Source organism: Poecilia mexicana, unplaced genomic scaffold, assembly GCF_051168715.1.
Source record: "Poecilia mexicana isolate PSO_F unplaced genomic scaffold, ASM5116871v1 scaffold_21, whole genome shotgun sequence".
Classification (NCBI taxonomy): Eukaryota; Metazoa; Chordata; class Actinopteri; order Cyprinodontiformes; family Poeciliidae; genus Poecilia; species Poecilia mexicana.
Genome location: NW_028263390.1, coordinates 3,922,868 through 3,936,532, shown reverse-complemented (window position 1 = coordinate 3,936,532; position 13,665 = coordinate 3,922,868). Strand labels below are relative to the sequence as shown.

General features: G+C 43.0%; 1 protein-coding gene across 2 annotated transcripts in view; it reads left to right on the top strand.

Annotated features, from left to right (window-relative positions):
• Window positions 1–9,661, top strand: part of disp1 (dispatched homolog 1 (Drosophila)) — an 86,413-nt gene extending 76,752 nt beyond the window's left edge. For both annotated transcript variants that reach the window (XM_014973747.2, XM_014973763.2), the window contains 5 exons: window positions 1,820–1,914; window positions 2,768–2,865; window positions 2,963–4,552; window positions 5,794–6,057; window positions 6,150–9,661. In XM_014973747.2, the coding sequence (XP_014829233.2) occupies window positions 1,820–1,914; window positions 2,768–2,865; window positions 2,963–4,552; window positions 5,794–6,057; window positions 6,150–7,904 (3,802 nt within the window). In that variant the 3' untranslated portion in view covers window positions 7,905–9,661. The remainder of the gene's footprint in view (window positions 1–1,819; window positions 1,915–2,767; window positions 2,866–2,962; window positions 4,553–5,793; window positions 6,058–6,149) is intronic.
• The last annotated feature ends 4,004 nt before the right edge of the window (window positions 9,662–13,665 follow it).

The window sequence follows — 13,665 nt, the reverse complement described above, 5'->3', positions numbered from 1 at the left end:
TGTTTTACATGAACTGCTCCCTCAAACAGACTTTATCTCTTTTCCTAGTATGAATAATTAATCAATGATCATAGCAAAGAAGCAGAGAAAATCTAAAGTCAACAGACCATGATGTTTTTGCTCAAAGCACAGAGATTCACAATAGGTGCATAGTCTCAAATACATTTCTAGACCCAGCTCACTCAGGGTAATTATTCTGATTATAATGACTGCAGTATTCTGTTCCTGATTGCTGACTTCAACTTCTACCCTCTTTCACTTTTCACGTTGCTGAAGTTTCCAGGTGTACCCATTAGGGCTGAAACGATTCCTCGAATGATTCGAGTACCTTGATTACTAAAATTCCTCGAGGAAAATTTACCTGCCTCGAAGCTTCGTTAATTTATGTTTTATTAGTTAGCGCACCGTGTTCCGGCCGGGACTTCATTTGCGTTGCGCGGAGCTCTCACTTCCGCCTCTGAGTTGTTGACAAAAGCTAAGTCTCAGCGGCATAAAGTCCAATCTTCAAGATTGGCCCGTGGGGATTTTATTGATTGATGATAATGCCCGACTTTTTATCGTTTTGGGGGAACCAATAAGCATCCTTAAAATGACTGGGGGAATGCCTGGAGTACGGCAGCATTTCTCCTCCGGGGCTGCTGGTTGAAAGCGAACGGCGGGAAGAGCGCTGAGGTGAGCGGATAGCCTGAACAGGGCGGGCGGCTGAGTAGCTGATGCTTACCGTGTAAATGTAGCTTTGCTTACCGTGTAAATGTAGCTTTACCGACGAACCGCACAATAAATTTCATATCCCGGTCTGAAGAAACGGGTGGCGGAGCGCATCGTACATGGCTGGTAGATGAGTTTCTGAGTGTGACCAGTGAAGGTGTCGTAAATATCCCATATTGCTTCCCCCCGTGTTCGTCCCCCGGTCTAACGGTTGTCAGTCCGCTGGTCTATTTCCTCCCCTCCACCCCATCTTACGTTCGTTCATTCGCCCTCTCCTCCCATTCCAGGCGGCATTTCCGGTATTTTCAAACCCAAAGCGTGACAGGTTAGGTGGCAAGGTGAGTTTAATTAATCTATTAAACTCACTGAAGATGAATACATAAACTAAAAGCTGGATTGTAGACATTTTTTATAAGCATATTTGTGAGCCTGCCTCTTTGTTATTAAATTCAATAGAATTTCAGATTTTTCTATAACTTTTCTTCAGGTTAACTTAGAAAGTGAGCTATTATTGTTACAGGTTAGTTTTTTAAACTACAAAAAAGCAACTGTTATGGATGCTCAAATATGAAAAATTGGACTGACATTGATATCTGATAGTAACACCGGTATTATGCCAGATTTACCAATATTTCATTTTATAATTTTTTTTTTATCCGATTACTCGATTAATCGTAAGAATAATCGATAGATTACTCGATTACTAAAATATTCGTTTAAAACAGCCCTAGTACCCATAAGTATTTCTACATTTCTACAGGATGATGAACTTATGGCAAAAATGGAACGTTTCAGCTTTGTAATTTTTGTGTTCAACTACAAAAAACGAGAGGAATATATCTGAACAAGGTTCCATTGAACGCTTATCTGATCAGCTGAGTTGACAGAAATTTCAATTAACATTTAGTGGGACTAAGAAAATGATTTTTTTTTTTGCATAAATCCCATCTTTTTCAGTTTAGTATTTCAGTTTTCAGTTGAATTTAGTTCAAATTTTAACCCAAATGGATGGAGAATTACATTGTTTTTTTCCTTCTCATTTCTAAAATTGACCAGAATGTTGCTTACCAGCTGAATCTAACAGAGTGAATCTCCTGCTACTGTTTTCCAGTCACCAGGAACCTCGGTGGTCAGATGACCACTTTGAAAGAGACAAGCGGGAGGTTGAGTGGGACTTCAGCAAAGAGTTCTTCTGTGACATACCAGGTAAGATTAGCTATACAGATAAGGGAGCACTAAAACTTCGGGTACAGTGCTGTGCTAAAGTTTTTGCATTTTATTCACTAAACTTCAGTGTCCTTGTTTTGGAGCTGTGTAATAGAACCACACAAAGTAAAGGATAGTTTTATAGTGATAGGATAATTATGAATGCGTTTTATTCAACACTTATTTCTCAGCTTCTCCTAAATATTCCTTTCACTTCACTATTACTCACCACTTTGTGTTTTATCTAATAAATCCCAACAAAATATTTTTAAGTTTGTAACTAGAGAGACACCGATCTGATAAATATCTGTATTGGTCCCAATATTGAAAAAAGTTTCTAGACTGAGTATCAGTGAAAATGTGCTCGACGCACAAGGACAGATCTATTCAGTCTAATTCTATGCTTTGCGCGATGTCATTCTTTATTATTTATTTTACATTGATTTTAATTATTTTATCTAGAATTCCTAATTGCACTTTCTGAACCATTTGAAAGAAGGTCTGTTGCAGTTTATTTTTCTATGTTTGACCGAGTAGTCAACCTGTTGTTTTGGTCAGTTTATTTATTTTACGTTGCACTTTTAATTGCACTGACTGAACAAATTCAAGTTACATTGTTTTTACATGTTTGGCTATACTTGTGAAGGTATGATGGATGTATTTAAGTGTGCTATATTAGTGCAGAGTTATTACATATATTTGTAATTCAGTACAATTATTTCGGTGTTTAAAAAAAAAAGAAACATTTTATGTCAATTCAGTTCTGTGTTTTTTTTGTATCAGCATCAGAAGTGAAAAAAGTGGATTGGTGATTTCCTCTTAGAGTTGAGATGATTTTTCTAACTTTCTGCAGGTGACAGTTATTCCAGACTAGTGTTTGCGTCGGCCGAAGGAAAAAGTCTGTGGAATATTCAGGCCATCAAATCAATGTGCAGCCAGGACAACACAAGAGTAAGTCCACTAAACAGTGGAACCCTTCACTGTTATCTCCATGCTGTGTTAGTGTTACCCTCTTTTTGTCTGTGTTTATTTTTCGTGTGCTTCACAGGTGCGCTCCCACCGTGATTACCTGAATCTCTGTCAGCGCACCAATAACGTCTCCTGTTGTCCAAGCTGGACACTGGGCAACTACATAGCTGTCCTCACTAACAAGTCGTCCTGCCAGAAGATCACAGAGCGGGACGTGTCCCACACTCTCAAGATCTTGCGATCGTGCGCTAAGTACTACCATAATGGCACGCTTGGACCCGATTGCTGGGACATGGCGCTACGTCGCAAAGATCAGCTGAAATGTGCCAGCGTGCCCCGGAAGTGCACAAAGTACAACGCCGTGTACCAGATCCTTCACTTCCTGGTGGACAAAGACTTCCTGAGCCCAAAGAGTGTGGAGCATCCTCCAGTGCTCAAGTACAGCATGTTGTTCTCTCCCACAGAGAAAGGAGAGTCCATGATGAACATCTATCTGGACAACTTTGAGAACTGGAACTCCTCTGACGGGATCACCACCGTCACAGGAATTGAGTTCGGAATCAAACACGACCTCTTCCAGGACTACCTCCTCACTGACACGTTGTACCCCGCTATCGCAATAGTCATAGTCCTGCTGGTCATGTGTGTGTACACACGCTCAGTTTTCATCACTCTGATGACAATAATTGCCATCATCAGTTCGCTGATCGTCTCCTACTTTCTTTACCGAATGGTCTTTAACTTTGAGTTCTTCCCTTTCATGAACCTCACTGCCCTCATCATCCTGGTAGGGATCGGGGCCGACGACGCGTTTGTTCTTTGCGACGTGTGGAACTACACCAAGTTTGACAAACCGCACGCCGAGTTGTCGGAGACGGTAAGCGTGACCCTGCACCACGCCGCCCTCTCAATGTTTGTCACCAGCTTCACCACCGCTGCCGCATTTTATGCCAACTACGTCAGCAACATCACCGCCATACGCTGCTTCGGGGTCTACGCCGGCACTGCCATCTTAGTCAACTACATCCTGATGGTGACGTGGCTCCCTGCTGTTGTGGTGCTACATGAGCGCTACCTGCCCAACCTGTTCATCTGTTCCAAGCCCCCACAGCAGCAGCAGGGAAACTGCTTCACGCAGGTCTTCTGGGCTGCCGTTTGCCACAAGATCCACAAATGCCTGTTCACCGTCTCCGAGGGATCACGGATCTTCTTTGAGAAGGTGCTGCCCTGCGTTGTCATCAAACTGCGCTACCTCTGGCTCTTCTGGTTCCTTGCCATCACGGTCGGCGGCGCTTACGTGGTCTGTGTGAACCCCAAGATGAAACTGCCGTCCCTGGAGCTGGCCGAGTTTCAGGTGTTCCGTTCCTCTCACCCTTTCGAGCGCTATGACGCTGAGTACAAAAAGCTCTTCATGTTCGAGAGAGTTAACCACGGCGAGGACCTCCACATGCCCATCACGATCATCTGGGGGGTTACGCCAGAGGATAACGGAGACCCCCTGAACCCCAAGAACAAGGGGAAGCTGATGCTGGACAGCAGCTTTAACATAGCCAGCCCAGCATCTCAACTGTGGATCCTTAACTTCTGCCAGAAGCTTAGGAACCAAAGCTTTGTCTTTCAGTCAGAAGATCAGGACTTCACTAGCTGCTTCATCGAGACATTCAAACAGGTCAGTACCGCCTCTCCTACACAGTGTCATGGATTTTGTCCTTTTTCATTACTTCAATGTGTTTTATTTGAATTTTAGGTAATAAACCCACAATAAAAGTGCATGATTGTGGAGTGAATTGAAAGTCATACTTTTCAAATTTGTATAGAGAGAAAAATATGAAATGTTATAAATTTTTTATTCTGCTTTTACTCTAACAGCTCTAAATAAAATCCTACACAACCTGTCACCTTTTGACGTTACCTAATGACTAAACATTTTAGTGTAATTTAGTGAACTTTGCCATCAGTGTAAATCCAGCTGATCTGTAAAGAGGTTTGCTAAAGAACAATAAGCATCATGAAAACCAAGGAACACAACAGACAGGTCAGGGAGGAAGGTGTGGAGAAGTTTAGAGCAGGGTTGGGGTCTACAACAAACTCTGAAGATCTAACAGAGATCTGTATAGTCCATCATCTGTAAATGAAATGAAGATGGCACAGCTGCAAACCTAGTACAAAGATATGGCCGCCCACCTAAACTGACAGCACCATGGTAATTTTGGGGGAGCTACAGAGATCGGCAGCTCAGGTCAAGCAATCTTTCATCAGGCCAGTTATTAGTCATTCACTCAACAAACCTAGCCTTCATGGAAGAGTGGCGAGAACAATCTATTATTAAAGGAAGACGGTAAGAAATCCTGTTTGGAGAAGAAGAAGGTCCTCTGGTCAGATGACATAGAAGATGGAGGGAGAAATCATTACTGATATAAATTTGTTATAAAAGTATTATTGATTGCACTTTAAAAATTAGGTAACTTTATGTTATTAAAGGTAAAGTTTAAACAGTAATGATTTTTTGGTTAATGTCAAGTTGTCATAACAAAGACATTTTGAATAATGTCAACTTTGTATTAAAAGTGTCATAATTTACCGAATGACACTTTATGACAACAGTCATAAATATTCATGAAGGCTTATTCATGTTCATGACATGCGATTCTGACAGTGTCCTGTCAGTCTTATTCAACCCCCTTCAAATAAAGTGTTACCGAAAAGTCTCATAGCTTGAGACTGGAGAACAATTTCTGCTTCACAATTATGTACAACTTTGTTTGGCCTTATCACTTAAAATTCCAATAAAATCCAGTTTGTTCTTGTAATACTTATGAAGATTTTAAGGCATATGACTTATTGTCAGACACTGCGTGTACAGACCCATCGTTGAACAGATACCTTATAGTATGTGTTCTACTCTAATAGTGGATGGAGAACCAGGACTGTGAAGAGACCTCTGTCTACCCTTGCTGCAGTCAGTCTACCTTTCCCTATAAGAAGGATGTTTTTCAGTTGTGCATCAAAAGAGCCATTATGGAGCTGGACCGAAGCACAAGCTACCATCTGGACAGCAAGACCCCCGGACCTCGATTTGACATCAACGACACCATCAGAGCCATCGTTTTGGAGTTTCAGAGTACCTACCTCTTCACTCTGGCTTATGAGAAGATGTACCAGTTCTATCGTGAGGTAGTGTTCATTAATATCTCATAATTAATTTGTGTCAGAGTACTTTATACTCAGACTAAGATTTTGCCTCTGGTATCATGTTTATATTTTAGGTGGATGCCTGGATCACAGAGGAGCTCCGCTTCGCCCCAGAGGGTCTCAGCCATGGCTGGTTTGTCAGCAACCTGGAATTCTATGACCTCCAAGACAGTCTGTCTGGTGGCACTCTGGTTGCCATGGCGCTATCTGTGACAGTGGCTTTCAGCGTCATGCTGCTAACCACCTGGAATGTCATCATCAGTCTGTACGCCATCTTGTCTATCGCCGGGACCATATTTGTCACAGTGGGCTCCCTGGTGTTGTTGGGCTGGGAGCTGAACGTCCTTGAGTCCGTCACCATCTCGGTTGCCGTGGGTTTGTCCGTGGACTTTGCCGTCCACTATGGTGTCGCTTACAGGCTCGCTCCAGAACCCGGCCGGGAAGGGAAAGTGATCTTCTCCCTTAGCCGGATGGGCTCTGCAATCGCCATGGCGGCAGTGACCACCTTTGTTGCCGGAGCGATGATGATGCCATCAACAGTCCTGGCCTACACCCAGTTGGGCACATTCATGATGCTCATCATGTGTATAAGTTGGGCTTTTGCTACCTTCTTCTTTCAGTGCATGTGCTGCTGCCTCGGACCCCAGGGCACCTGCGGTCAGATTCCCCTGCCCAAGAAGCTGCAGTGCCAGGCCTTCAGTGAAGACGCACCCTCAAGCCCCTCTCCTGAGGGGAAGTATCAGCTGGACAGCAGGGGCGGAGAGGCAGAGCACTACGAGCTGGAGCCGTTGGCATCCTGTCAGAAAACTGGAGTTAAACCAGGAGAGAAAGAAGAGGCGGAGGAAGAACTGGGCACTCGGCTCTGTAATGGAGCCCCTTCTCATGCTAACCACACCATGTCTATACCACACATTCACAGCAATGAGACAGGCAGAAAAACACGGCCAGAAAATGGGCTCGTTACCTCACTCACTACGCCATCCAGGTGCCACTACACTCCCAACAACTGCACATGTGTAGACCCCCCATCCCAGCTTCTACAGCAGTGGGCCCCGCATTCCTGCACTGTGCCTCCCCAGGACTCCCCTTCCTGCCCCCCCACCCCTCAGCTTCTCCATCTCTCAGGTACCGCCAGGTCCAAACAGAATGCAGCCCTGTTGCCTCCAAACGTGGACGCGGTCTATTCACACATGGACTGCTGTGTTCACTATGTCCACTGCCCCCTCACCCATTTCCATCACTGCTCACAGGGCAGAGCAGTGGGCCACAGGCAGGGACCGGCCCATACCTGCTATCTCAGGAAGTACTGTGTCCAACCACTCTCAAACCAGGACACCGGCCAAGCTTCGGGGTCACCATCTGCTCCACAGACTCCAGACAAAGAGACGGAACATTTAAGTCCTGACAGTACCCAGAATGGGAGCTCCCAAGTCTCAACGCGACCCAATGGCCAGTGTCTCAGTCCCACTGCACTAACAGCTCATCATGAAAACCAGAGGACAAAGGAAAGCGAACACTGCTGTGATAAAAACCCTGCATCTGCCATTAATACAGACTTAATCACAGACATTGACGTTTGTCATAAAATCCCTGGTAACCAGGAGAGGCCTGAAAGTATTCCCGTCACACGGGAGCAAAGTGTGAAAAAGTGCAAACGGAACTCAAAAAGAGCGCAGGCGTCCTCCGCCTCTCCAAAGAGACTCTACTGTTTTAACAGGACGTTGAAAGTGAAGTGCAATTCAGTTTCAGAGTTTAGCTTGCCAAAAAGTGAAGCCAGCGTGCCTCCTGTTGCAGTGAACACTCAGCCGTCCTCTGAAAGCTTATGCTGATTCATGGGTAAAATCGGCGAAATAGCAATAGCCCAAAAATGACTCACATTTCTGTGCAATCACATTAGATGCTGGGTGTGTGTTTTCACCAAATCCCAGCTGAACTATGAAATATTTTTTTTATTGTTTTCTACTTATCACTTTTTCACATGCCAGATTAAGTACTTCATTTTTCCAGTGGAACATACTTATAATGCGGTGTCATGTAAAAGATAGATCATCTCTTTACTAGCAGCTATTTGCACCACCACTACACCCCACTGTAGTGTCTGAACTGTGGTGTCTTGCAAAACTATTCAAACACCTGGATCTTTTCCACATGGAGTCACATGATATCCACAAATTTGAATGTAGTTTATTGTCAAATTATGTGATAGATAACCTCTAAGTAGTGTATGATTATAAATTGGGGAAAAATAATAAATTGTTTAACATTTTCTGCCAATAACTGGGGGCATCCATCTTTGCAAAATTGCTCAAGCTCAGGTTGGAAACTGCATCTATTAACATGCATTTTCAAGTCTTGCCATAGATTCTTCATTGACTTAAGCCAGAGTTTTGACTGGGCCATTATAAAAGTAAAGGCAGCTTATGTTTGTTTAGGGTCATTGTCTGTACCTTTTCCATTTTCAGATGATGAACTGAACCGTTTTATCCCACTTCACAACTATGCTGTACTTACTAGCTGCACTTTTCCATTAGAAATATGCGCTAATATTTGCGAAATTCAGCTGATGCCGGAAAAACAGAATTGTAAATCACATGTAAATATGCTTGTTCATTTGATAAGTCATTAAAAATCATGGCGATGGATGTAAACAGTTACATTAAATAAATTCATAGTTCAGCCATGGTGCTAGCGCTCATCATCTATCAGCCATCAGAGGAAAAGAGGCGTGTTTCTCACGCGTTGGAGCGACAAACACCATGTACTTGGTAGCAGCTACGTTTGCGGCATTTGGCCATGTCACAGAAGATCTGTGGATTCAACATGTTGAAATGACGCACAACATTTTATAAACTGAGATGCTACGAGAGCTTTGGTGGAGCATTGTCTAAAAAAACCCCAAACAAACCATCATTCTTCTGCTACTTTTTTTGTCTTTGTCTTTTCTGCCAGTAGAAACAACCGATTGTTGATCACATCACTTGGGTCATGCAAAAAAGTTTTGCAAAATATATAGATTTTGTTGCGGCCAAAAAAAATAACGCCTCATCCTAGCACAAAAACATTTTATAAAAAAGTGAGTATTTTCAAAATTGCCGTGTTTCCATTGAGCAAATTTATTTTTGCATTTTCAATTTGCGCAATTCTATGGTTAATGGAAATGCAGTTACTGTTAGTCCATTACATAAATCCCAGTAAAATACTTTGGTGTTTGTGGTTGGAACATGACGATAACATGAAAAAAATTCAGGAGAATGAATACTTTTGCAAGGCACCGGACGTGCACTTATCATTTTTGGTCGATGATCACACCAATCGTACCAGTGTGCCATGTTTCACAAACTGCTTAAGGTGGTTTATGTGTCACCTTCTGTATTTCCGAGAGCTCCGGTTTTGCTCAAGTCTTCACACGTCTCACATAAAAGCTGCAGTGTGTGATTAAAAGGCTTTCTCTTACCCCCATTGTCCTGTTACTGTTTGTATTCCCAGAAGGTATCATCCCCGAGGTAAAGAGTCAGGATGAATAACAGCTGTACACCTGTTTCATTGTCTAATAAAGGCTGGTGCCTTTCAGCCTCTTAGTGTACAACCAGGGATTTCTTCTTGTGTAGACCTGTCATAAGTCGTCGCAGCAATGAAGTTTTTCATAAGCATTTATGTGATTCTGGAGTCCAAATCCGTGTGCAGTTTTATTCACAAAGCCTCTTTTTGAGGATCTTCTGAAACCTTCAACACAGACGCATCAATAGATGGATGAGAACAACATCCCTGTGCCGAGAGTCTCATTACATTACGTCATGACATCTACCGACAGAAACGCTCTGCACTTACAGGCCGGCTGCGGCAGACAGCTTTAATTACGCGGAGACAACGCTCTGGCACAGAACACGTAGAAACCGAGAAGCCGGTTGCCATCACTGGTGGTTTGCTGCTCAAAACAAATTTATATTTTAAATGACTTATGCTTTTTAGATTTGGGGAAAAAGCTGGAACAAAATCTGCTGACTGTTTGCCTCTGATCTCTTTTGAAAGAACTTTATATGACCATGTTTTGTTTCTTCCTTGTCTTGGTACATAAAATGTCCTCGAAAGATGTTAACCTCAGGAGTCGGCGGCCTTGCAAAGATGCGTTGACCCACTGTTGAACCTTAGATCAGGGGGGAGTGGTATGGCTTTCATCCAGGCCATTGAGCACAGGACCAGTGACATATTACTGTTCTTGTGAGCCAACTTACAATTGTTACAATTATTACAGGCATTTTGTAGGCATTGTTGCAGGAGTCTGAGGTGCTAGCAATAGTTTTAAAGGCATCCCATCATTGTACACCCAGAGCATTGTACACACAGAGCTGTGTTGACATTCCACAAACTGAAGCTCTTACTCTAGGGTTTCCCTCGTCATTGATCTGGTTTGAGGTATTCATGAACTGGACCTCACGGCATAAAGAACTTTAAGGTCTCATTTTTGTTTTTAACATATGTGATTTTGTTGCCTTCTTCTAGCCATGACATTAAGCATTTCACAACCAAGTGTAAAGCAGCCACCGATGAGTCAGCTCCTCTAAATGTGAGGTCGTCCTTCTTGACTGGATGAAGACGAACTCCTCCTTCCGGTCAGGGAGGAGTTCTTCAGCTTGAATCTTCAGCTTCAAGCTGAAGATTTACAGTATCTTGATGTCTTTTTGTGTGCGAGGGATGGTAGGATGAAGTGGGAGTCAAACCGATTGGGTATGGAGTGCACTGTGGCAGGATCTGAAGAAAATCAATATTCTGAATCCGTGAACTTAATTCAGACATCTGATCAGGACACCTCCTGGGTGCCTCACTGGAGGCTTTCTGTACACATCCCACTGGCTTTCCTACACAATTCTGCTTGATTCTCATTACCCTTCAGTGCTCTATCTGGGATTCCTCCTATTGAAGTAGATTTTTCCAGGCCAATCAGCCAACAGAAGGAGAAATTGTGAACAATGATGTTGGTTGGCTGCACTGTTTTAGGATTGTAGTCTGCCTGTAGTTTTAGCAATGGAAGTAAAGAAAGCCATCCAGTCTGTGTTGGCAATGCTTTCAAATATTGAATTAACATTGACAGCCACCTCGTTCAGCTCAGCACTTATCTCTTCACTTTGGGGGATGCTTGTTTACAGCATCCCCCAGGCAATTGCGCAGGCAATTTCCGGTAACATTCTTAGCGTCATATTGGCGCATTATGTACATCATGGCCAAACGTTTGCGACTGGGTAAAATTCAAGACTTCAATGGAGTCCCCGCCTCCAGGGAGCAATCGTTTATCAATACCCAAGAGCCCAGACTCTCTTTACGAAGCAAAGTGTAGAACGAGTGGCTGGTTTACCAAGCTACATTGGGAAGAGACCCCAAGTTAGACAAAGAACTAGCTGGAGGGACTGGCCTAAGAACACCTTGCTAACTCTGATAATGAGCTGGAGATAGAGATGTTTCGGTTTCCATTTTGGACTTGCTACTTTTGTAATTGGTATTGTTTTATATCAGTATTTAAAAACTGGGTGTGGTTGTAGAAATGCTCCTCAAGCCTGAAGTCCTTCCTGTTCAACAGTCACTCTGTGAAGGAAAGGAAGGAAAAATAGCACTGTGTTTTTGCTACCGTTTCGCTCTGATCCGCCATCACTCCCTCAACCCCAAAACAAACTTACACATACAAACAGGTCCTAGAAAACACATTACATAAGTTAACACCCACACTGGGATTGCTTGATGCCTCTTGAAGGAAACATCTAATTTGGGCTCAGACAGCTCAGTCTCTAATCCACTGCGCCCCCACCATTGCCGGTCTTCTTTCTCCTCAGGAGCTCAATTGCCCCTGTGAAGATGAGTCCACTTCTCTAGAGATTCCCTGTAATTATATTTGCCTAAACGGAGGTCAAATATTAGTTGTGGCCGTGGAGGGGGGTTCATGACGTTACCCCGTGAGGGAGGATCTCTCTCTCCGGCATGTGGATCTGGTCTGACTAGGACCCACAGGCCTGAAATAGCTGTGAGGAGGCCGCCGAGCTCGATAGCTTGTTTACAGGGTAAACATTTGCTTCCAATTTTCAAATTATGTGCTGGTGGAGCTGCTGTGCTGCTCCAGATTTATGATCAGAACAGCGTTTAATTTTCAGGACACTTGAGCGGTGTAGTAATTAATTGGCGTTGTACGGATCGTTTTAGATCGACTCCCTACCCCCCTTTTGGGCTGACAGAGAAGCTTATCATCAACCATGTCAATTATGGAGACTTACAGTGAAAGTTGTACATTTAAATAGAGCATAAAATATAGATGATTGACGTCTGTATTCTCTAATGACATTTGATCTGTCAAAAGCCTTTGAAACTGAGGCTTTCATAGTGTATAAAGGTGCATAAATATCTGCTCTCTAATATTAGAAGTTCTCTTAAGATGTCTCAAGATCTCTTCTATGTGTCCTTTTAGCACTAATAATGCCTCCCAGACATACGGACAATCTGGAAATTCTAGGACTTGCAGCTCAAACCAAGGAGGTGGTTTGAATCAGAAAGATATTTAGGATGCCACATCTTAATCAACACAATCAGTCTAAAGTAGAGTAGAGAGGAGCAACAGTAGCTGTGCTTCCATTGGTCCTGAATATAAATTTTGGGAAACATTTCCTGACTGGGACACAATGCTGGCCTTCACAACCCCCTGGAACAGCAGTCAAAAAGTCTGTTGGTTCTTGTTGCTTCAGCTGACTGAGAAACAAACTTTGTGGTTCAGATTTAATTTTCTGGTCTCGCAACAGATGCAACATTTTTACAGTTATTTTTTACTGCCTCTTGATAAATGCAAATATTCTTATCTTTAAATGACCAGAAACTATTGTGCTGTATCAGCAGGCTGGGCAGATGTCTGGGTTTGAATGTGTTCACATTAATGGACTGTCCTCAGTGTATAAGTAGTCCAAGTCTGCAGACTCACCCTATTAATGTTCTGAGCAGCTGGCTCATAAAAGCTGAGAGGATACAGGCGGCCGGGGCCAAAGGGCCGGAAGCTTCCCACTGCCCAGTAGCTTCCTGTTTTCAGATGGATGTGGAATGGAAGGAAACTGGCTGACCCCTTCATCTTCACCCCGGTCCAACTGAGCGGAGCACTGAGACGGTTTGTGGCTCTGGGATTATAGTAAGAATTTAACAGGGACATTATTACATGAAGCAGATTAAATATCTTGATCAGAAAGCTCTAAAACCAAACAAAATGCTAGGATTCACTGAAATCCCACGAGAAACGAGTAAAGATGCAGCTACCGCCATCTAGTGGCTAAAACACGGAGGACAAATTACACAGGCTGCACTTTTTTCAGCTTTCACTACTTCTGGTTTCATAGTGGCAGTTTGCGTTGCGTCAAGATTACTATGAAGAATATGTAAGTTAATAAAAATGAAATCACAAAAATCTAATTTGCACAGTTTCTGTCATAAGCTCAGAATTACCAAAGACTTTAAGGAGGTCCAAATGTGCCCAAATCTATAAAAACGAACCATTTTTACTTGGTAGTACTTACAATTAGAAACAAATACGTAAATAATTTAATATATGCATAAATTAATTTTTATACA